Source organism: Drosophila innubila, assembly GCF_004354385.1.
Source record: "Drosophila innubila isolate TH190305 chromosome 3L unlocalized genomic scaffold, UK_Dinn_1.0 0_D_3L, whole genome shotgun sequence".
Taxonomy (NCBI): domain Eukaryota; kingdom Metazoa; phylum Arthropoda; class Insecta; order Diptera; family Drosophilidae; genus Drosophila; species Drosophila innubila.
The window spans coordinates 14,409,402-14,434,814 of NW_022995376.1; the positions used below are offsets into that span (position 1 = coordinate 14,409,402).

The 25,413-nt window shown below is 36.2% G+C and overlaps 1 protein-coding gene across 1 annotated transcript; it reads left to right on the forward strand.

Moving 5' to 3' along the window:
* Positions 1 to 5,396: 5,396 nt before the first annotated feature.
* Positions 5,397 to 21,504, forward strand: LOC117788713 (protein sprouty). The gene is given in 4 exon segments (XM_034627554.1): positions 5,397 to 6,821; positions 19,055 to 20,133; positions 20,135 to 20,251; positions 20,254 to 21,504. Coding segments are annotated over 3 exon segments (1,968 nt in total). The 5' UTR covers positions 5,397 to 6,821; positions 19,055 to 19,338; the 3' UTR covers positions 21,310 to 21,504.
* Positions 21,505 to 25,413: the final 3,909 nt, after the last annotated feature.

Genomic DNA, 25,413 nt, shown 5'->3' on the forward strand with positions numbered 1-25,413 from the left:
AATATTGGCTTACCTTTCTCTGAAATCAGTGCTTGAATTGGAAAAGTATTCAGATTCCGTTTAATCTAAAATTTTATATATGCACTCTAATTTACTCTTTGTTTTGTATATTTTAAAATGAAAGTTATACACCTATAACATTTAAAGCTTTAAAGAAAATATTAAATTTTTAATTTTGAATTGTGGGTTGACATCGGCTATAACTCTGTTGTTAATACAAATTGTTAAGCTAAGATATTGAAAAGTCAAACAGTTTTTCATGCGTTTGTTGCTTTCGGATCAAACCACCAAAGCCGTCGGTTTCGGGCACTTTCCAAGTTTATTACATACATATAAAAAAATATATATGTATGTATGCACATTGTACATATATACATACATCCACTCATATGCAAATCAGACAAAGCACACACTGAAGGCGAGTCCAAAGCCAATGCTTCACATTTAACAATTTTCGGCTGACTTGGCAAAGATTTTAAACCTACGACGAGTCCAAATTTGTCTGTAATTTAAATATGCATTTATTATAGGTCTCTCTTGGGCGGGCACAGAAAACCGCATAAAGTTGGAAGTTTTATGGTTAATTTTTAAGGCATTTAAGAGTATGGATATGACATGAGTTTTATACAATATATGCTCAAACTAATTGGCTGTAACAAATTTCAGAATTTCGTATAGATAAGATAGGAAATTCAATTAGTTGTGCGACTTTCTTTGATATAATAAAGATTTTTTATTCGATTCGATATTAAGTTCAATCTTTTTTTATAAAAACTCTGAAGTATCTGCTTAAAAATAACAAAATTCGAATTTGCGACAGATGCATTTTTTTATTTTCTGAAACAAATATTTGGATCGATTGACACAGATATTTACTGATAGATAAAATATATATATATATATTTTTTTTTGTCTGTAGAAAAACGAAAACGAAACCTTTGAAATGTCCCCAAGTCACAATCGATAATGTTTGACAGTAAAAGTTTGCGTATTAAACAATTTGCATTTTATCAGCTGACCCAATTCATCAAATTTGAAACTTATAACCATTTTTGGCAGCCAGAAAGAAGTCGGTTTGGAAAAACTTAAAATGAAGAAAAAAGAGAACTTGTTGTCTAGAGTTTTGAGTGGGTAAGAACGAAACTTTAAATGAGCCGACGGTTAGATTTACATACAAATACCAACAAACATATGTATACTCGCATGTAGAAGTGTCGCAACTAACAGATACCAGATACCAGATTGGCAGCCTGCTGTCAGCCATCCGCTCCGCCCACATTCATCAGAAGATGTGGGCAACTTATTTACCAAAAACTGTCGCAGTTTCATTATGCCCAAATATTGCGTGTGTGTGTGTTTGTGTGTGTGTGTACTCATTAAAGAATTTCCATAAAATTAAGTTTTAAAATTGTCGACATAGTAAGTAGCTCGTCTTGTTGCCTTGTCTGATTTGGGGCGACTGCAAGTCTATCGAATATTGACCATTATTCACGCATAAACCTGGTCAAAAAGAAAAAAATATATAATTCACCCAAAAAAAAGCGTAAACAATTTACACAAACAAAAAGAGAAATAAAACACAATAAATATTAATACATTAAGTAAAATAGCAAATGAAAACAACAACAATTTTAAATAATACAAAAACAGAAAATAAATTTTGTCTTTGCCAGCCCACACGACAATGGCAGCGACGCCGGCAGCGGGGCAGCGTCGCTGGCAGCGCAGGCCTCCATTCATTATAATCGGTTTCATTCATAAAAACGACTCTGGCAAGTGAGTGAGCGAGTCGTTCTCAATTCGCCGCACGCCTCTCTTTCACTCAGACAATTCAATTGACTCTCGCGAATTCGCTTTCGCTGCGCTGTGATTTGTCGCTCGCTCAACCGAGTTGAGTTTTGTGGCATTGGAGAGGAAGTTTCGAGTGTCGACTGTGGATGTTGTGAGTGTGAGTGTACGTATATATACAGGCAGATTGTTGTATGTATGTATGTGTAATAGTTACATATATACATACTTATGTAGGCATGTTTAATAAGCCATTTTGATAGTATGCTATAACTAAAACTATTCGTATTTGTAGTCAACGATTTCGCTACACTTCCTTTTGCCCTGAAAAGTTCAGGCTAATAATCTGTGGCTAGGCACCCAATAGTCTATGTCACAAGTATGTATGTTATTTTTAATTTTTTTTTTTCTTTAGTTGTTATCTCCAGTCGATCCGATTTGCTTCTCTCTGCTATCTACCCCGTTTCTTTTTTTTTTTTTCATTTTTTTGAGGCTTGGCTTATTAGACAACAAACAACACTTCACGCTCGCTTTAACTTTTTGTCGTTGTGTTGTTGTTGTGTTATTTTTTTTGCTGTTTTCAACGCACGTCGACGAAGTCGTTGTTGCCATCGTCGTTGTCGTTGTTGTTGTTGCTGCTGCCGCGCACTCTTTTTTGTTATGTCGAAGCCAAGAAAAGTGCTACTGGTTTTGAGATTTTTAGTTTGAAGTCGTTGCGCACAGTTGCCAACGCGCCGCAGAGACGTGTATTTTTCTTTTTCATATTGGCTGCGCAGAGCACTCGGCAACTCTGCCGAACATCAACATCGGCAACAGCAACAACAACATTAACAGCAGCCCAACCAGAGACCAGCCAGACAACGTTGAACCAGTCGTTGATGTGTTTGCCTTTCAATATCATTCACACTGGAGACGCGACTGTTGCTCAAATTCCAAGTGCGTTTGGGTTAAAAGGTGAATGATACTAGTTATGAACTTGGGAATATCATAAGTAATAAATTAATAATTTTTATAAAACATAATTAGATACAAATGTTATATGTCAATTTTCAGCTTTTTCTTGAGTTAACTTTAAAATATATTTTAAGCTTGAAATAAGAATAAAAATCAAGAATTACAAAGGTCGCCAAGCAAACCAATTTATTTTAAATTTCTTTTTAAAAAAAATATAATGAAATTTTCATACTATTTTAAATTTTTACTATTTAGTTTCAAGGGTCTTTTTTCTAAGTCCATTTCAATTTTATCAAAGAGATATTTACATATTTGACAATAATTTCTATGCATTTTAAGTGGACTTTATAAAAAGGGATCTGTAACTACAAAAATTATTTATACCAACATGTGTATTATTTATTTGCTAAACCATCTTTTATAATTTCTTGCACAGGTGAATGATTTGTGTCTATGATCTGGCCTATTGTTAACTTTTCCACTCACACCACACTGGTACGAGAACAACAACAACTTATGCTTACCTCATGCAACATTCAGATACAGATACTTACTCGCACACATACACACACACCCATACACACACACACTCGCAGACTGACAATCGCGCGCACATATGTACATAAATATACACACTTGGCAGCTGCAGCTATCCATGCATAGGCAGCAAAAACAACAACAACAACAGCAGCAACATCGCCGTGGTTTTGTAGCTACTTTCGCCTCGATGTGTGCGTATTTTTCATTCATATTGGCAGCCAAAGCGAAACAGATAGAGAAGAAGCAACAACAACAACAACAACAAGAGCAACAACAACGCTCATTGAGGCTGATATTTTATGGCACAGCGCTAAAAAATATTTTGGTGAAAATATGCAACTGAGAAACAGATTCATTGAAAAAGATCGACAATATCGAGCAGGGGGAAGATTGTGATTGAATTTAAATTTTGAATTGGAATTGAAATTGGTTTTAGTATTGGGAATTACAGACACTTACACACACACACACACACACACTCAGTGTGCTGGATTCTCAGCGTAGGCAGCACTGTGTGTTTTTTAATGTCTGTGGGGGCACCCTGCAGGGGGTGGCTGTTTGCTTTTAAATTTAAATGAATGAAAAACTGACATGAATTTTGTCACAAGTGCCTCCCCCCACCCCAGCCCTCCCCACCCTTGTCATGCCTTGCCGTTCCGTTCTGTTCCGTCATCAACAACAACATGGCCGCGGCGAGCGAGCGCGCCTACAAGTTGGCATATTTTCAATTTCCGTTTTTTACACACCAACAACAACAACAACATCGCAGCGAAGCGCCCAACACTCACAGACACACACACACTCGCTCACACACACATACACGCACACAGCGACAAAGCTTCACAGCCCCAAAGCTTATGTTGCCGTCGCTTGCTGCTGACGGGCATCGTGTATCGGGCAATGGACAGCGGGGGGCAACGGCGGTGGCGGTGGCGGTGGCGGCAACGTCCGGTTGGTTTTTCGCCCAGTTCGCAAAGGGTACACAGACTATTGATTTTGTGACCGAGTCTAGAACTTATACAAAATTTTTTAAGAAGAATATGGAAGAAACATATTGAATTTCCAGAGCCATTTTAAAGCTGCAGCCATGTTATTAAGAATAAGCAATGTTTTGATTAAATGTGTAGCTGTAATACACATATATTTTACTTAATTTTTGTCACTTGTTCTTATTTTAAACTGAATTTTTAAATTATGCAATTGAGTTTTCTGCTTATTTTCTGATTTTTTGAATTAAACAGCAAGTTTTAAGTTTTGAATTGCAAACTTTTATTTAAATTTCTTTTATTTACTAAACAAAACTGCAAAGTTAAGTGATACTGGGCATCTAACAGTGGAGCAGCTCGACTGTAGCGTTCCTACTTGTTAGTACGAAAATTCGTCGACGTCGTCGTCGTCGTCGTCGCCGCCGCTCGCAGCATAGGCTTCGGCCTGGGATGTACACGGGCGCTGCAAGCCGAAGGGGGGAGCTGAGAAAGGCCGACCATGTGTTGTCGCCTCACAATGCTGTGTGGTTAAAAATTGCTTTATAGTCACTCAAGCAGCGAGTCGGGCGAATTCATTGAGTCAAAGAGCGAGTTCGCTCTTAGCTCTCGTAAATGATCAACTATATATGTGTGTACGCACACACAGATACTAATGTTCATGTATACAAATACAGGCATACAAATATAAAAGTATACATAAGCAGACCCAGTCGGATATAGCGAAACGTGTTTTCAAAACAATGCATTTTTATAGAAATCGTATAATTTTTGTTGTTTTCCTTGAGTTGGTGATTAGAGCTGTGTATAAATATTATCACAATGTTTTTAAACATGCTAAAGTTAAAATGAAAACGAAGAATTAAAGCGGTTAGGCCTTGAAAAATATTTGAAAATACCCATAAGCTGATTTTACGTATTTACATCTATTTGCTGTCTCTTTTTGTTGAGTACATGTCAGCAAGCACTGCTTCTGGCATGCCTTCGAGTCCGACTGGGTTCGCGACGCACTCACACAGCGACGCGCTCAGCGCGCTCTGTTCGCCGCACACACAATTTCAGAATGAATTGAATTCGCCGTTGAAAAAATCCATCGGTTGCCAGTACGTCGCTACGAACTCGGCATTCATTTCGCTTCAAAAACTTTGAGCGTGTACACAGTGCAACGTGAACGGAGCTGAGCAGAGCGGCTGCCGCGAAGAGTACAATTTTTTTTAGCCTGGCATATTAAAACAATTCACTTGAAACAATTTTTAACAACAATTTCATTCGCACAAAACGAACGACGAAATAATTAAGTTGAAAATCAATAAGAATTAAATAATATTGTGCTAAATATAAAGTGTGTTTGTTTAAATCAAAAATAAAAAAATGAATTGCAATTGCAATTGAAAATCTATTTTGGAATTACAAATTGCTTCCAATGGAAATCATGTGCCTAAAAATGTAAATTGCGCAAAGAAAATCGACGTCTATTTAAAAGTCCAACAAAAGCAACACCAACAACACCAATAACAACAACAGCAGCAACAACAGAAACAACAGCAACAACAACAAAACAACGAGCACGGCAAAAATATCTAGCGAGAAAAAAAAAAACAGAAAAAAATTCAATTCAAATACAAAACGTGTTAAGCAAAAAAATAATACAACAGCAACAACAACAGCAACAACAACGACACACAAAATTTGTCTATATAAAATTGCATAAAAATATTTTTTTTACTGTAGTGTTGTGTCGTAGCGCACAGATACAGGTACAAAGCGACACTCACATCTACAGTCGTCGACGTGGCCCTCGCCTCAGTGTGTGTGTGTCCGTGTGCTCGCTGATGTGCATGTGTGCGAGCGCTTGTGTGTGTGTGTGTTTGTGTGAGCCGCAGTCGCTGTCACCGTCAACGTAAACGACGCCGTCGTTTGCCGTCGCTGTCACCGTCACCGTCGCCGTTGTCACCGTCGTCGCCGTCGTCGTCGTCGTTGCCGCTGCCGCAAACGTTCATTATTAATATTATTATTATTATTATATTTTTGGCACGCAAACCTGTAACAGTCGCCTGCTCTGCCAGCGTCGCTGTCAACGTCGCGTTTTGTGTTAATTAAATTTACTTTTGTGAATGAAATGCGAAAAAAAACCAGCAAAGCGAATAAAAAATATTTTTTAGTATGTACATAAATGCTAAATAAATAACACAAAAAGCAACAGCAACAGCAACAACAAAATAAAAAGCAATTCTACGACCGTCTCTATTTGTATATATGTACATCGTATGCACATACATATATACAAATACATATGTATTGTGTGTCGCGATCGCGAGTAGAATTAAAAGCCACCAAATTAAAGCCAAATCCGAGCGACCAGTGCTAGCCCCAAAAAAAAAAATAAACGGAAACTTTGGATTATACGATTATACGACGAGCACATCATTAATTGGATATATATCATTATTAAACGATTTTCGATCGCACAACGGATTATAACTGCATCATCTCGCATCGAAACAAATCATTATTATTGCATTGGATATTTACTTTGGATTGCTTTTGAAAATCAATGTAAGTTTCAGTCAGTTTTTTTAAATGATAGATAAAAGTTGTAGGAAAACCAATGTTTAGTTTTATAAATTCCATAAGCGGGTGGTAACCTTCACGCCAAGTCTCTATCTATCAGGAAATGCACAATATTGCATATATGAGTACGACTAGAGACATTCATTCTTAAAGATTTGTCGTGACAAATGCAAATCTTACTTAACTTTTATACAAATACGTGTGCATGTTCATAATTATATATGCATATATCATAGTAACGCATATTTAAACCTGGAAAAGGATTGTTTTTGAAATACGTGAAAAAACTTCAACTTTAACATTTGATTTTTAAAAGTCAATATGAAAACAAATGACAATATTTTCTTAGTTTATCCAAACTATAAACTTGGAAATGCTCGATAATTCTTAAGCTTGAATTTCTACAAAGAATAAATCGATTTAATCTAAGGTTGTTTCTTATGAGGAAATATTTTTAGTACTTTCGCCTGGGAATAATGTATAAATAAATGCTTTATTCTAGTACTTGATTGCATAACTATATAGGAAATATAAAACTAAAATGTTTAACTGACATTGCAGCTGTTGTTTTGTTTGTCTCGCTCCGATCGACCGGACAGATTAAGTATAAAATTATAGCAAAATTATTGTCTATATATAATCATCAAAATCAAATGCGATTCGATTTTAACGCTCATCGATTCGATTTGTTTTTATTCGAGTTAAATCGATTCGATCATTCGTTTAGTTTCATTGTTGCCCGTTTGCTGATAAGAGTGAAATGATTATCGGACTTCCATTCAGTAAATTTGCCACCGGCAGTTGTCTAATCAGTTATCAGTTTTTCACTCATTGTTGTCATTTTCCATGCAGCACCTGAGCACTCGAAAAGTGTTGAAAACATACACAAAGTCGTTCCAAGCAAGTTTCGCTCTTTAATCTTAACAGGCAACTAAATATAATAATATCACGTGCGGTGTTCGGGTTCAGTTTCGGGTTTGGGTTTTGAGAACTGACTGCATGCTCCATAAGCATAGGATAGGGCAAAAGAGGTTCTATTTATGGCCCGATTTCGTCATCGATACTTTATTTTGTTTTTTAGTTGCATCCGCTCGATAAGCGTTACACTTTCGTATGGCTTTTACTTTCTATTTGTCACTGACACACGCTTATAATATCAGACCCAAAAACTGAAGGAGCTGACTTGCCATTGGAGTGGCAGAGGGGGGAGGGGTAAGAACGTAGCCAGAGGTGCCACCATGCGATACCACTTGAGCGGTAAGGGAGGGGGGTATTGCGGCCCGAAGAAGTCGAGAGTCCGAAAATAAATGAAGAGGCGTAAAAACTTTTCAGCCGATAAGTTCGATGTGGGCATGTTAACATTTTGTTGTTGTTTTTTTCTTTACTTTTTTTTTATATTTTTTATTTTTTGATCGATGGCCTCTGCGTTCCACATACGATTACGATTACTTGACGAGCGTTTTTTCTTTTTCTTTTTTTTTTTGGCTCGTGACTGCATTTTTTTTGGAAATGAATTTGATTTCGATCAGATATATTTTGATATATTTTTGTTTTCTTTACTTTTTCTACTGTTCTGATAACCAATTCCCCTGTTCCTCAGTATTCTCACCAAAGAGAACGTTTAAAATTGTGTTTTTGTTGAAATGGAAACATGATTTACATTAGTTTTATCATTTTGGCATAAAATTTAATTTAAATTTATTTGACATACACAAATACATACATATATTTATTTATGTCATAGCCAAAAATATTCTACAAACAGCAAAATTCATTCATGAACGCAAAGTTCTCACTCAGAATAAAAAAAAAAAAATAATAATATATTTAATTTTTGATTAGCCAAATAAATATGAGCAACAACAAGTTGGTATTTTAAGCATTAGCCAAACATTCTCTGAAATCTACAATCTCGTTGATGACGCAGAATACAGAAAACATGGCCAATGAGCTTCATGACTTGCCCCAAAGTTGCGGCAATTGGGGCAACTGTGGCAACTGAGGAGGAACATACGCAAATTCAGAAAAGCAAAGCAACAATTAAATTACACACATGTATTACTATAATAAATGCGCAAAATACACATCTACAATAGATAAATAATAATATGTACATAGAAATAATCTCGATTATTATGACACAAAGACAGAACAGGTAACTTAAACTTAATACAAAAGAAAAACAATTAGTTTTATTTAGTAAGTAATCTATAATCTTTAGACCACCTTTTTATAGGAGCCTCACCTTTAATTTATAGTTTTACTTAAAAAATATGCTGCTGTTTTCGGGTTTATCTTAAATACTCGACTTCTAAAAGGATGCAATATATTTAAGACTATTAATTTGTGATTTTCGTATTTAAATCATCTTTAAATGCACAGCTTTTATTTTCGAGTTTTTCTTATATTTTATAATTGAATATTAGCACTTAAATAAATATATTTTTTTAATAAATGTTATTATACTTAAATATGTCAAAAGGCTGTCACTTAAACAGTGATCTTAGTATAGTCAACTTTGATCTTTCGGCAATAGAATTAAGATCTGCAAAGTATACACATATATATGTGTACTTACATAGTTTTAGATTCTCGTATTTATATGCCCATATCAATATGTAAGTAGACAAATAATTTAATTTGATGAAAAAGCTGAATTTCTGCGGCTTTTTGCGCTGCCAGCAAAGCGAAACGCCGAGTGAAAAGCCAAGAAAAGAGCAAAAATACAGAAAAATAACAAAAGCAAAAGCAAGTGGAAAGCACAGATAGACAGACAGATACAGAGAGCAGGAGAGAAGAAGAGAAACAAAATAATAAATACATGCATATATTTAAAAGAAAAGAGAAAAAAAAATTGAATAAGTCTGAAAACATTTTATGCCGCAAGCAAACATGTGATTTTAATTATTTTTGTCGTCGCAAAATTGTTATTTTTGAAAATTATAATTTTTAAAAATAAACCCAACAACAACTACTGTAGGGCATTGCAATGGATGATGATGATGATGATGATGTTGAAGATGATGATGAAACAAATGGCACACTGGCTATAAGAATATTTTGTTGATTTCGTCGTTTGTTGTTTAGCTTACTTTTGAGTTTACTTCAGAAATACTAGTTCTCAGAGATTGTAAACAAAATAAGGGTCAATTCAGCTTGTAGTGCAACTTATCAATTTGTTATCTATACTGATAAGTTCTAGACTTAACTCAGTTGTTTTAACTCTGTTCTGTCATAGTATAATTTGTCGCTTTAAAAACAAAAGTTATAGCTTCAAAAGTTTTTAAAGAAATGTAAGCTTTGCTCTTAATTGAATCAGTTTTATATTATGATAGATTTTTTGGTGCTAGTTATTATTTTTAATATTAAATTATTATAATTCTAAATTGTCATCGAATTTAAATTCAATTAAACTGAGTTTGTTTTTTTTTAAGTATTATTGCTCATTCAATGAAAATCTTTTTAAATTCCATTTCAATTCTAAATACACAATTGGGTTGTAATTGATTTTTATGTAGTAATCGTTTTAGAATCATAATAAAATATAAACACGTATCTATCATGTAGTTAGACAGCTTATTGACTATTCCAAGCACATTCTAGACCATTTATTGTAATTTCTATTAAAATGTAATACAATATATTTTTATTCCCTGTCCATTCATTCCTACACATTAACCCCTAAATTCCCCCTTTTACTGTGTCCGTTTTAAGTTGCCATTCGTTTGTTAGTTTTGACATGTCTCGTAATTCTGTTAAGCGGCGTCTACTTTGAATTCTTCCCAAATTGCTGGCCACCCAAATAGTTGTCGCTCGAGAAGCGCATACAAAATGCTCATTAATCGAGCGCCATTGAATATATACTATATATTGTATACTATACATAATATAGACATATATAAACAAATCCGTAGAGAGAATGTCGTCAATGAAACGATAGCAAAATAGAAATAAATAAGAATGTATAAAGATGACGCCCAAAAAACCTGTCAAAACTGAATGGCGGCCTTTGATGTGGATGCCACAGGCAGAATACAGGAGAAAAGGAGGGAATCAGGAGTGTCTAGGCTAGGCGCGATCTTTGCCACCTGTAGGTGTCAAAGCACATACATATGCATGTACATGTCTATATGTATGCATGTCTGCCTACAACTACAGATCCTTGGCCATCTTTATACAGTTGCCATAGCTTTTGCTTCTGTTTTCGTCTTGAGACGAGCCCACGCTGTTATTGTCCTGGCTTATAGAAATTCATGGCACGGCAGACACTTTAAGCGACACTCACCTCTTTTTGTATCTGTCAGATACTCACACAGATACACATACAGATACAGATGCAGATACAGATACGGATACACAGCAAAGTGTTGGGCGGGATGCTACGTTTTTGTGTTGGCCAAAAAGTGTGGCTAAAAATAGCAAAGCGCAGACAGTCAAGTGTTTGCGACTCTTTACACTTGTATGTGTGTGTGTGTGTGTGAGTCTATAAAAGTGTGTGTGTGTGTGTGTGTGTGTGCTGCCCTCAAGTCACGCGCCTGTTTCTATGCTTTGATAAACTTTTGCCTGCTCAGCTGTTTGTGTGTGTGTGAGTGTCTGTTGTGGGTGTGTGTGTGTGTATGTGTGCTTGTGTGTGTACTTCAGGGCAAGTTAAGGCGGGTCAGGTTAATGTCGGGCGTTGGGAATTCATCTTTTTTTTGGCCGCTCTTTGAGCCCCCAAAGAAGACTGTCGTTGTTTGCTCTCATTGTCGTTGTCACAGTTGTTATTGTTATTGTTAATGTTGTTGTTGCTGCTGCTATTTTTGGTAGCATTGGCGTTCTATAAAAGTGGGGAAAATTAATGTATGTATACATAGGTACAAAGATGCAGACGACAGACGTGCTGGCGTTCCTTTCACGTGTATGAGTGTGTGCATGTGTGTGTGAGTCATTGACGTCATCATCAGCATGTCATGAATTTCGCCTATTTCATTTTGGCGTATTCTGTTTTCTTTTCTCCTTATTTTTTATTGTGTGCTGGGCAAGCCAATGAACATTGTTGTCTATGCCGATGTCTTTAGGACGTAGATACGTTGATAGGCAGAGAGCGGCCGCCAGCTGTCGCCTGCGCAGTCGACGCTGACGCTGACGCAGACGTCGACGTCGCCTTGTGCTGCGTGGGCGTTGCGCGTGTAAGGATGTGACCGGAATTTTTGAACAGCACACGAAAATTTGATATAGAAAATTATGTGTATGCTTTCTCTCCATCTCCCTCTCTCTCTCTCTCTCTTTCTTTATCTCTCTACCACACTCACGTTATGTTTGTCTATGGCTCTATTAGTGTTCTGTTTTTGGAGGGGGCAACTCGGCAAATTGTGGGCGTTGCTTGCTTGAAGAAGAAGATGAAGCAGAAGTAAGCAGAGATGAGGGTTTTTAAATAAATATGGAATTAACGTGTACGGAATTTAATACGAATAGATTTCCAGCAACAACAGCAACAACAACAATATCAAAGAAAGGGCGCAATGAAAACAAGCTCAAGTCTCTGAAAATGAGAAAAAAACGTATGCTTAATCAGCATATTTTTAAGATTTTACATGCACAATTATTAATATGTAGAAAATAAATAAACTGCTGAAAATTACTTAAAGTCTGTTTAATAATATTAAAAATTGTAATAATAATAATATCACAATTACTCCACATATTTTTATTATTATTATATTTGAAGCACATCAGAGTCGTGCTATATTTAAACTGAGCGTTATATTTTTTTTTTTTAACTTTCACGGCAAAATCCTTGTATAAATCCTATCTCAAACGCATAATTTATTTTAAAATGTTATAATATCAAATTAACTAATGTAGCATTATAACATACAATTAGTCAACTACTTTCACATAATAACAAAAAAAAAATCAGATATTTTATTTGACTAATAAAAATTAAATTTTCTTGTTTTTCTTCTAATCTTATGAAGAAAAATGAGTTTTGGTATGAATTAAAATAGATATATATATAAACAATTATATTTATTGGGCTTAATCATTTTAAAAATATATATGTAATTCAACAGAAATGTTTATTATTTTTTCAAAGAAATTATTTAAATATATCAAATTAGAAATCATCTTGAGAGCATATATGTCAGGTTTTTATTGATCACATCAATTTCAACTGCATAATTTGCAGTTTTCTTATGTGAACTATACTTCTATCATTTGTAATATAGTTGAATTTGTTATCTATCTCTGTCTCAATGTAATGTGAAATTTTATAGCTATCAAGAGGCAATTTCTTTTAGGGAAAACCTGATTCATAGACAAAAACCTGGCTATTTCAATGATTTTTTTTTTGCTTTTCTTAGATCAGAAATTTCCCCTTTTTGGTCTGGCAACAGCGTGAACGAACATTTTGAATGAAAATTTGTAAAAACATCTGTTGTGAGGGTAACTACCTATAAGGTTTGTCGTTGTTGTTGTCGTTGTTGTTGTTGTTGGGAAAAGGTGTGCAGCAACAACAATGAAACAGCACTTACGCACTCTGAATACAACAACAAGAAATGTTGCAGCTTCCTTTTTGGCTGCCACTTAACTGTAACTCACTTTAGTCATTATAACAACAGAGTGTAGAGATTCTACCTGAAATCTATCTACCTACCTACCTACTGCTAATGCACCAGCTGACGCAGACACATACACAGATGCACATACATAGATACAGCTAGAGCTGCAGCTAAAGATACAGATACATCTGGCTAGAAAATTGTAAGAGCCAAGTTCGTCATGAACGAGAACTACAACGACAACGACAACGACGACAATCAGTGCAAGAAAATCTTGAGGTCGATCATCTGTAGTTTATGGGCTTCTTTCTCATTCAGGCAACATCAACGTTGTACAACAAGAGTAACAACAACACGTTTCCAGTTTTGTTGTTGATGTTGCCCAACTCAGTCTCATTTGTTGGTGATTTGATCTTCTGCTGTGCGTTCTTCTCTCCCAGCTTCTCTTGTCAGCCAAGTTAGCTTCAATGATTACTATAAAAGTAAAGAATATAAAATGGACAAAAGCAGCAAACATCATAATGAGCAACATCATCATTATGTAGAGCTACAGATGCGCGCATGCGTGAGTATCTTTAAGTGTGCTTGTATTTGTATCTTGTATCTTCTCCGTGTGTGTGTGTGTGTTTGCCACATGTGCTGCTCATTTGCTTTGAAAACTATTAGCTGCCCTTTGCTGCCTTTGCTGCAAATCCACAACATATGGCCTTTTAGACTACTTGTGTCTGCTTTTCAGTTTTCAGTTTTTAGTCGTAGTTTTCAGTTTCCAGTTTCCAGTCTCTGGCTTGAGCTGTCCGTCTGTCTGTCCGTCTGTCTGTCTGTCTGTCCGTCTGTCACTGTCGCTCTGCCGTTCTGTCGGGCATTTAAATAGTTTAATGATCTGTGCTCTCCGACTGTGGCAATGATTCTCGACTGGGATGCCTCATTCTACAGCCAACATGCCGATTGATTTCCCTGTTTTCCCTTCCTTTCCATTCCGTTCTTTATTTTTATTTTATTTCATTTTTTTTTTTTGCCACTTCTTTGCCGTTACCGCAGCTCTTTTGCTTGCAGTCATTAGTGTTTCCTGTGTAGGTTTTTCATTTGTCGCTGTCGCTTTCTGTGTTTGTATCTCCAGCTGTATGTTTGTATCTTTGTATCTGTATCTGCATCTGTTGCACGCGTGCTTTAGGCATATCCGTACATATTTTTAGCAGCCGTCGCGCCAAAATGCATTAAAGAAGGCAACATATTTTCTACCGCATAAATCTCTGTTGCCTTTTCCCCATTTTGTTCTCAATTCAACACATTTCTACATTGTATATCTATACATATGTATATAATTTCATTAAAAATTATTTTTAATTAAGTTATGCAGTTATACATTGAAAAATATGCCAACTCTGACTTTAATATACTATATATATATATTAATTATATATTTATTATTTATATACTAGCATTGCTGACTGCCTCGAAAGTGTTCTATTTTATTGATTGTTCAGCAAATTGTGCATATATAAATGTATGTATATACAAATATATATTAAATGCATGGCAAATGCCAAGTGCAAATAACATTAACTAGGCGTTTTATTTAGATTCAGTTCATTTAATTACTTTTTTTTTTATTTATAATGAAAGGCGCTTATTAATATTATTATCGTTTGTTTCCTCATTTTATTTGCTGTTTTTTATTGCCAGCCATAATTCCACAATTTATGCAGCTTCCACTTTTATTTAGCTAAATGTTCATAATGTTCCATTAATTATTGCATATAAATATTAACGTTATTAACGCTGGCTGTTTTTTTTTTTTTATTTTTTTTTTGGTTTGGTTTTATGTTTTGTTTTTATGATAATTGGGTCATGCTGACATTTCTTTTGCGGCAATTAATTAAATATATATATGTTGTGTATAAATGGCAACGGGGCGCGCCCTCTTGCCACTCCCTGCCCTTCCATCTCCCCAATATAAGTCGCCGGCTTTTTAAACAGAACAACAATAGCAAGAACAACAACAACAACAACAACGAGTAGACATTGAAGACTGAGAAAAAAAAAAACCTGTTTGCATTTGATTTGCCTGCGTTTATTTTTATTTTTACAAGTTTAAAAGCGCAACGATCTGTTGTTGTTGCTGTTGTTGTTGTTGCTGTTGTTGTTGTTGCTGCTCTTGTCGCAGGTTGTCTCTGCTTTAAATAATTTTATTTGAATTGAAACACTTGTTTGTGCTAACAAACAACAAACAAGAAACCAGAAACAGGCAAACAAAATACAAATACATTGGCAAATCCGTCGAATCCGTTTGAATCGTTTCAATGAAGTCAACAAAAATGTTGACACCAACGTCACTAAGATGCTGACGTTGCTGCTGACGCCGACGGCGACGGCGACTGCGACAGCGACTGCAGCAGCGACTGCGACTGCGACTGCGACTTGTGACTTGTTTCGTGGCGCCCGCAACGTCAAGTTCACTTATTAATGAAAACGTTTCAAATTCAAATGCTACATTTCGTTGCTGAATGAACAGCAACAAAAACATCTGAGACAACAACAACACTGACAACAAATGTTATAAATAAAATGTGCTATGTACTTAAAAAATTGGCAGCACTTTTTCACTACACTGCGCTCCAAGGTCAAAGTTTGCCAGCTTCGTTCTCGCTGTTGGCGGCAAAAATAAAAATAAAAATAAAAATACCAAAATCAAAATGAGACAACAACAACAACAACAACAACACCACTGAAATTCTAAAGCAATTAAAAATACGAAAAATCTTTTTAAATTACGTGATGCTATTGTTGTTGTTGTTGTGCTTGTTTTTGTTTTTATTATTGTTGTTCGGCTGTGCCAATTAATTTAAGAATGAAATCGAAAATCTTGGCATTGCGTGTTTTTATTTTTTGTGTTATTTTATATATTTTTTGTTGTTGCTTTTTATTTTTATTTGTTTCTTTTTTTATTGTGGTGCACGGTAATTGGGTTTTAGGGCGTGTCATGAGTTTTCAAATCATACTTATTAATTGCCATTAAATTATAAGTGCTATTAAATATCTCAAATAATTCCTATGATTTATAATTTCGATTATTCATGCATGCTAATTTTAAAATTATTCAATATTATTTGGCTAACTTTCAATTAATACAATTTATGTAGTTAATATCTCTATTATAATCAGTTCATGAGTATTTGAGCTATTAACATATTTTATATACGTATTTGTTTATTTATAGTTTACAAATGAATTGAATAAGTATTGTAAGAGCATTAAAAATCTCTATTTCCATATTTGTATTTATTATTTTAATTTTTTTTTGTTTGCTAATAAATTACTAAATAATTTGGTAATATTCTGACAATAACATGCTCGTAAAATTAAATTTGAATTTGTGAGAAATTAAAGAAAAATCAAACGAAATGCTCAAAATCACGTTTACAGCAAAAAGCAGGCAAAACGATTGGCAAACACACACAACACACACTTACACACGCACACACGCTTCGTTCCGTTCTTAGCCGCTTTTCTTCTTATTGGCAATCAGCAACGATCTGCCACAGCTGCCCCACCTCCACCTCCACTCTCCCCTCTCTAGTGCCCCCCTCGAAACCCATTCCTCATCTGTTGGCTGTTTATTTCGATTTTGTTTTTCTCAATTGTGGTCATTCTCGAAAATTGTTTTTGAGTACCGGACATGACGTCAATAAGTGGGCGTTTGTGTTAATTTTTATACCAACACACTAATACGTCTCTACATATATACACACACACACTCACATAAATATATACATTTATGTATACTACTTATGTAAAGGTGAATCTATAAAGATCCATTAAGAACATTTGTTGTGTTCATTTTGCCGTTGTTTTTTCCTTGCTATTTTGTAAACTGCAAAATTATTAATAATAACAGTAATAATAATAAAAATCACAATATTTGTGCGATTTTTATCGGCATTTTTTAGGTATAGATATAGATAATCTTTGTCTGTTTGTGAATCGCATACTTTTCGCTCTTTTATTGAAGCTTATTAATTTCCTGTATTTCCTTATTTGTGACTCGTGCCACGGGTTTAATTATGTGTAAACATATACAATCGTATCTCAATATTTCTATAATATATGCACTATCATATCATCAGCAAAAGCGCAGCCAGAAGTAAAAGTTTATTTATTGAAACATTTTAATAAATAATAAAATAATAAGAATCGAACAAAACAACTATTTTTTTATTATTTAAAAGCTGTTAATGTTGGTCATTTCAAATTATTTGAATAGAGATTATTGGTTCAACATTTGTAAAACTTTTAGAAAACAATTCTAACTCAAATTCTGCAGAATTGCTATTAAACATGACTCTCATACCCTTCAACAAAAACATAACACAGTCTAAATTAGAAAAGTTACAATAAGACAGAGAATTAGAGTTATGATCCCGAGTTATATCATGTGTCCAAGGCAGCAAATTCAAGTGAATTTTAATTTTTGTAGTGCCAATTCGAGAGAGTTGAAAACCTTATTAAGACAAAACTAAAATAAAAGTAAAACAGCATAGTGATCAAATAAGGGATACCTCTTAAATAAATAAAATGATTAATTATTTATTTAAATGTATAATTAATTAAATTTAAAATTTTAGCAAAAACTTATTAAATAAATTAAATAAAATTGGAAACTAGGATTATTAAATGTAAATTTAAATTAAGTTATAAATAACTTTAAGCTTCAATTATAGAATAAAGCCAAGTTTATATACATGCATACCCGTTTTTAAATAGCGTTTGAGTGCGAGTTATAAAAAGCTTTGCATTATTATGTTTACACAAAAGTCACGCCAAAGATTTTGACCTTCTTCTTGGGCGTTGAGCTGACCAAAGTTAATGTTGTTGTTGTTATTTTGTAGTTGCTAATATTGTTGTTATTTTGTTGTTGCTGCTTTTTATGGCTGAGCGCGAAATTAATTACAAACAATGAAATTTACTCGCATATGAAGAAAAGTTTTAAATTTTAAACTACATAAGCAGAGTAATAATAATAATAATAACAACAATAACAATAACAAATAACAAGATAATTTTACTTGGCACTGAAATACATATAGTACATATGTATATAAACAAATTCGTGCCATGTTGCAAGGGCACTTAAACTGGTGGGGCAGGGGGAGAGTTCCCCCTCGCTAAGAATATGAACGTGCCATTTGGAGGCAGTTGCTTATAAAATGCAAATATAATAGAAATTGAAATTATTCACAAACATAAATTAAAGCAATACATTGTTGACTGATTTACCTACTTAACCTTAAACATAATGTTATAGCCAGGGATAATCACTGTAACCTTTAACCGGTAATAACCGATTGAAATTGGTTATTGTAACTGAAACCCTAACCAAAACATAGCTTGTTTTTTTTATACCCAACCCGATTCAATCCTAAACAACCGTTTAACCGATTCATGTATAACGATTAGGATCGGTTCAATCTAGCAATAACTTCAAATTTGTTGTAATATTTAAACTTAAAATCCAAATTAGCTTAAAAAACGATAATTTAGATTTTAAATCTAAATGTTGATCTTATTAAGTAGTTCGTTTTAGAAATCAATGAATATATTCCGGTTTTTTTTAACCGATATTTGAATTTGAAACTTAATTGTTAATGTATCATTCTTTTTTCTTGGTTTTTCTTACAGAAAGCAATCGACGCTGCATTTGGAAAAGAGAAAGAGAAAAGGAATCGATAAGAAAAGAAAAGAACGTGCTAGGATGAAGGCAAATCGAGCCGATTTCGGGCACAGCAATTATCGAGGGCTCAGCAATTATTGAGGGGCTAAAGAAGAGGAGTGCAGAGGAGAGGAGAGAGCAGAGAGCAGAGCAGGAGGAAGAGGAAGAGGAAGAGGAAGAGGAAGAGGAAGAGGAAGAGGAAGAGGGGCCTTAGCAGTGCAAGGCTGTTGCTTGGAATTGGTTACAACACTACATGGATCGCAGAAATGGCGGCGATCCCTTGGCGCCACCCCGGCCCCCAAAGCTCCTACCGCGCGTGCATCGACCAAGGGCGCCGGAGCCAACAGCGTTAAGCGACAGCAACAACAGCAGCAGTAGCAGCAGCAGCAACAACATCAGCAGCAGCAGCAGCAACAGCAACAGCAACAACAACAATTGCAATCAGCAACATTCTAGTATTACAACAAGCAGCAGCAACAACCACAACAACCACAACAACCATAACACCAACAACAACATAATATCGATAATACCTGCCACGGCCGATATCGACGATTATCAGATACATCATCTGACGTTTCTGCCACAGCGTCCAAGCAGCTTGAGCCGCAACAGCAGCAACGCCTCCTCATCGACAGCGACGGCGAACAGCAGCACCGGATCGACGTCCAGTTTTACGCGTCGTCGTCCGCCAGTGCCGCTGCTGAGCATCACCAGCAGCAACCACAACAACAGCAGCAACCACAACAACAGCAGCAACCACAACAACAACAACACTGGCAACAATATCAACAGTAGCAACAACAGCAACTTCCTTAGTCATTTCCAAAGCGCTGAGCCCGTGTCATTGTTGTCAACGGGTCAGCCGCCCGCCTCCCCCGTCACGCTGGCGCAACCGCGACCCGAATCCGAAAGGCTCACCAATGTGTATGTGGATACACCGCTGCAGCATGCAACACGAGCGCAGCATCCCGCTGGCCAGCAGGATAATGGCCAGACAACGACGCATCATTTGTTGTTGCTGCCACAGCGACAACATCATCAGCAGACACATTCGGCAGCAGCAGCAGCAGCAGCAGGAGGAGCAGGAGGACATCATCACATCAATCGACTGGCGGCGGCGACGACGGCAGCTGCAGGCTCAGCAACGTCAACGTCGACGTCGACGTCAATGTCAATGTCAACGTTAACGTCAACGTCAGCGGGCGGCATCGATGGCACCGATGGCTTATTACATTCGCATTTGCACACAATTCCCGCGCAACATCAGCAACATCATCATACGCATCAGCAACATACGCATACGCATCCGCAACACCAGCAACATGCGCAACAGTTAAATGGTCACACCAAAGCACCCGCCTCCAAATTTGCGCCGCCGGCGCAGCCACGCAATGGACTTGGCTTTGCCGCAGCGGCGACAGTGCAACCGATAACGCAACCGATAACAAAACAGCCCGCATCCGGCAAGGAGCATATGCATGCGTTGGAGGAGTTGCTGCAACACCAGCAGCAGCAGCAGCAGCAACAACAATCTCTGCCCGGCAGCGGGGGACAATTGGGTGCATCCATTGTCATGGGCGGTGATCCGTCGCTGCTCAATCCGATTGTCTGTCCACACTGCGGACTGTGTCGCTGCGAGCAGTGCCAGAGTCCACGACCTTTGCCCCAGACCTGGGTGTGCAACAAGACATGTTTGTGCAGTGCCGAGTCGATCATCGATTATGCCTCCTGTCTGTGCTGTGCGAAGGCATTGTTCTATCACTGCGCCCGGGACAATGACATGGACTGCGATGATGGCACCGGAACACCCTGCGTCGACAATCCCTGCTCCTGCGGCCCCTACAAGCGCACCCAACGCTGGGGCTGGCTGGGAGCCCTGTCCATCGTGTTGCCCTGCCTCTGGTGTTACTGGCCGATGCGCGGTTGCATCAAGCTCTGCGAGAAGTGCTATGCGAGATTTGCCGGACGCGGATGTCGTTGCCAGCACTCCGGTAATAGTGGCATCGGTTCCACCAGCAGCATGATGCCAATTGTGCCACTGGGCGGCGGCGGCAACGGCATCGGGGGCAACCTCAATGGCAGCGGCAACAATGGGGCACAGAATGGAGGACAGGCCAATGGCAAGGGATTCGATCATGGCTGCAGTGCAGCCAGTCGCATCCTCCGCAAGGGCGATCTGACGCCAGAGAAGCGGCTGCTCGACTCCAGTCCGGATTACTAAGGCGCCAACGGAAACGGAAACGGGAACGGAAATAGTCGCGGGCGCGGTTTGTGCGCGTTTTTTTGCTTAGTGCTAAAAAACGCGTCACACACATGAAAGTCGCTAGGGGTGCAACAGAAATTTCTATATATATACGCCTATATATACAAATATTAAATGTATGACTTAAAGATATATATACAAATATTTAATGTATGATTTAAAGATATACAAATGTTTAATGTATGATTTAAAATTAAAAAAAAATATATATATATATATGAAAACAAAACAAGAAAAGAAAAAATAAATAACCAAAGACTGCAAACAGATAATTATTAATTATTAGAAATGTTATTTAAAAAATAATTTTCGCTTAATTTAAAACAAACTAATTAATGAATGAGCAACTGAAACGAGCGACACCAACAACAACCAAGAAAACGCATTAAAATTAACATTTTTCGAACGATTTATTAATTAATGTTTTCATTATTTATATGTTTCGAGATCTTGAAGACAATTCACGTTAACCTTATATCGAGGAAGCTTTTCATGTTTTTGTACAAACTTTTATTTGCCAATTGCTTTTCTGTATCATTTCGTCTGTTCAATGCAAATAAATATAATTCCATTTCAATTGACTTTTCGATTAATTACAATCCATAAAGTAAACTTGGTTTTCTTATAGCAACAACTGAACTATTTGGAAGAACCTAACCTGAAATTTTTAGATAAATATATGTGCGATAACGATTAAAATCGAATTGAAAAATATATCTTATACATATACCGTATACTTACAACAAGTCCCAAATGTAGACAAAATGTTTAAGATACCAACCAGTCCATTTTTGATGTTGTAGAAAAAGTAAAATTAAATGAACTAATTATGCACAATATATTATACTGAAAGTACGGTACGAATTTAATGGGTAATATTATGTTTGAGAAACAAATTACAGAATATTACAAGTAGGAGTCCAGCTATTAGATCAGTCTAAATGTGCTTATACATGTACTATTTGGGAATTAAAAGTCAGTTGGCCATAAAAAGGTTACTTTACTACAGGAAAATAAGCGAAGAAACTGATAACATACTTTATTATACATAATTACTAAAAATAATATAAAAACCAATGAAGCGAAAGATAAAAATTAATTTCTTATAAATGTATTTTATACGACAAATTGTTATCATTGTTTTTTTATTGTAAAAATAAATTCCCTTATCCCCAACATGGAATGTAAATAAAAGCAGTAAATTACTAATAACAAACACAAAATGCACGAAAAATTCCAAATATACAACAAAATAAAAAAGAATATGACGAAAAACCAAACAAAATCTTAACTAAATGCAGCAAAATACAACAACAACTACAATTTTATATAAGTGCAGAACTAGAAAATATATAAGAGCAAAAACCAATCCCGATTAGCAAAGGCGAAAAACAGCAAGAAACAAATTTCTAAAATAAAAACATCAAATAATGTTGAAAAGAAGAAAAACCAACAAACATTTTACCATATGTTATAAATGTATATGTAATATGTAAGCTAATAGCTTAGTAATAATATGTAAAAGAAAAACAACAAAAATGTACGTATGCTTAAATCCTAACTATTAAACACAAAAAAAAGAACACACATAAAAACCAACTAAAAGAAAAAACTCCTTAAACATAGTGAAAAACAAACAAAAAAAAAAAAAACAAGAAAAATTGAATATTAAGTAAAACGATTAGTATCTAAGACACTATACATACAAGTACATACAAGCTATACATAAAGAATATTTATTTTATTTGTACATTTTAATATAATTAAATAAACTGAGTAGTCGATGATCATGATAAAGATGATGATGTGGCAGATGATGAAGAGGTGAATGAAGAAGAACTTTATGTAATGTTTTTAGAATGTATGTTCCGTTAAAAACTACAAAATAAAAAAAATCATATAATACTAAATACATATTACCAGTCTCTTTTCTTATTATTCCAAAACACATATGCATATGCACAGTTAGTCAAGAAAGTGCTTTGACAATAACAAAATTTCGACATTGTCTGTGGTCCTTAGAACGACTTTAAAAAAGGTGAAAATTATTTTGATCGAATATGGTTATTTTCAAAAAATTAAATTTTTGTTTTGTCAAAACTCTTTCTTGACTAACTGTATGTATATGTAGATGCCACGTTGAAATGAACGATGACGTGGACGACGATGCAGCCGTCGCCTAAGTCACTGCTGTCTGTCTGCCTCCGAGTTCTCTCTGTGTATGTGTGTGTGGTTGTGTGTGTGTGTGTGTTGCTGTGCCAAATGGCTATGGCAAAATAAAACTAAAGCAGCTGTTTCCGGTATTTGATTGATAGTGAACTGGCAGTTTGTTTATCTCGCGCACACGGACCGACCGGAGACCGGAGCCTGCTGCTCTTCAGCCCCAACCCCGCGGCCATAACTCTCATCTCTCTATCTATCTTTCTCTCTCGCTCGCTCACTCGCTTATGCTGCAGACGCATCACATGGGCCTATCCAGTAGGCAACAATAACAACTGCGACTGCGACTGCTTCTGCTGCAGCGCTGTTGCTGCTCTGCTACTGCTCTGCTGCTGCTGCTACTGCTGCTACTGCATTTCGCGGATGCTATTTGGGGCCGCCGGTCGTCGGCGCACTTATTTTTAAATTACTGAAAATGTTGCAAGCATACAAGCACACACACACACACACACACACAGGCATACAGACAAGCAAAACAAATACACACACATTCAATTTAAATTTAACTGCGAAATATTTCACTCAAACTGGAAGGGAGGCAGCGCAGCACAACAAAACAGCAACAGCACTTGCCTCTGCTCTCTCTCTTGTCAATTCGCTCTCTTTCTGCCTCTCCCTCTCTGTTCAATTGCGGCGAACAGCTGTTTGCTCTGTAAGCTGAGCTTAGGGGTCTAAGCATGACACGTGCAAATTGTGTGACAGCGCAGCAAAGAGTTTGCAAATGTTTCTGTTGTTGTTTACGTTGTTGTTGCTGTTGCTGTTGCCGTTGCTGTTAATTAATGCAAAGTGCAGTAACCGTTTTGCATAATTGACTGCCAAGTGACTACGACCCTCGTTGTGGGCACACATTATTCAATCATAATTCGCGCGGTCAGTCAAACCAAGCAACCCAACGTAAATTTCAAACGCTCAACTGAAGAGAGTCCATCTGTGAGAGTATGTCTGTATGCCTGCGTGTGCGTGTGTGAGTGTGTGTGTGTGTGTGTGTTTGTGTTTGTATGCGTGCATGTTTGTCGACGCTGATAGCCTCACAGTTCGCCGGGTCACCTTTGCCTATGCAAAAAATAAGTAAGCAGAAAAAAATAAATGTAATCAGCGGCGACTTTGCGGCACACTACACACCCAACAAACAAACTGAGATGGCGAACGGGTCTGATAAGAGCACGAGACCTGCCAATTCGCTCGAAACTGGTATTTGCCTCATCGTTGTCGTTGTTGTCGTTGTTGATGTCGTTGTCGTTGTCGTTACTGCTGCTGATTGACACAGTTTGGGTCGCTTTCTTATATTGATGAATGGAAACCGAACTGAAACGTTGCCACGCCATTTTTATAGCCTTGCACAGGGTATTACCATTATATCACGAAATGTGTAACGCATCAAAGGATGAGACACTAGAAATTAGATAGTATATTCCCGATCAAAGGTATCTTAAATAAAACTTGGAGGAGGTGGGTCTTTTTCGTTCAGGCGCCAAATATGTCGGAATAGGTCAAATCGCATCATGATCACAAATTATTTGAAAAGGTTTTCGGTTTTTTTTTTTTTTGAGATAACCCATTAAGTCTTATATTTAGTAATCTGTAATACATCCTGATTAAAATTTGGATAAAATTGAACTGGAAACGTAAACATGCCAAAATAATTTCGGATAAAATCGTACTTAAAATTCGAAAATTTGTCTACAGTGAGAAAAAGTTTTTTACTCCTTGAGATATCTCAACCAATCCCACAGCACGTGTACTTGGAAATTTGTTATATTTACATCGTGAATAAAATTTGAATAAAATTGGACTAGTTCCATATCGATCAAAAACCAGTCTTAGGATAAAAAAGTCATTTGT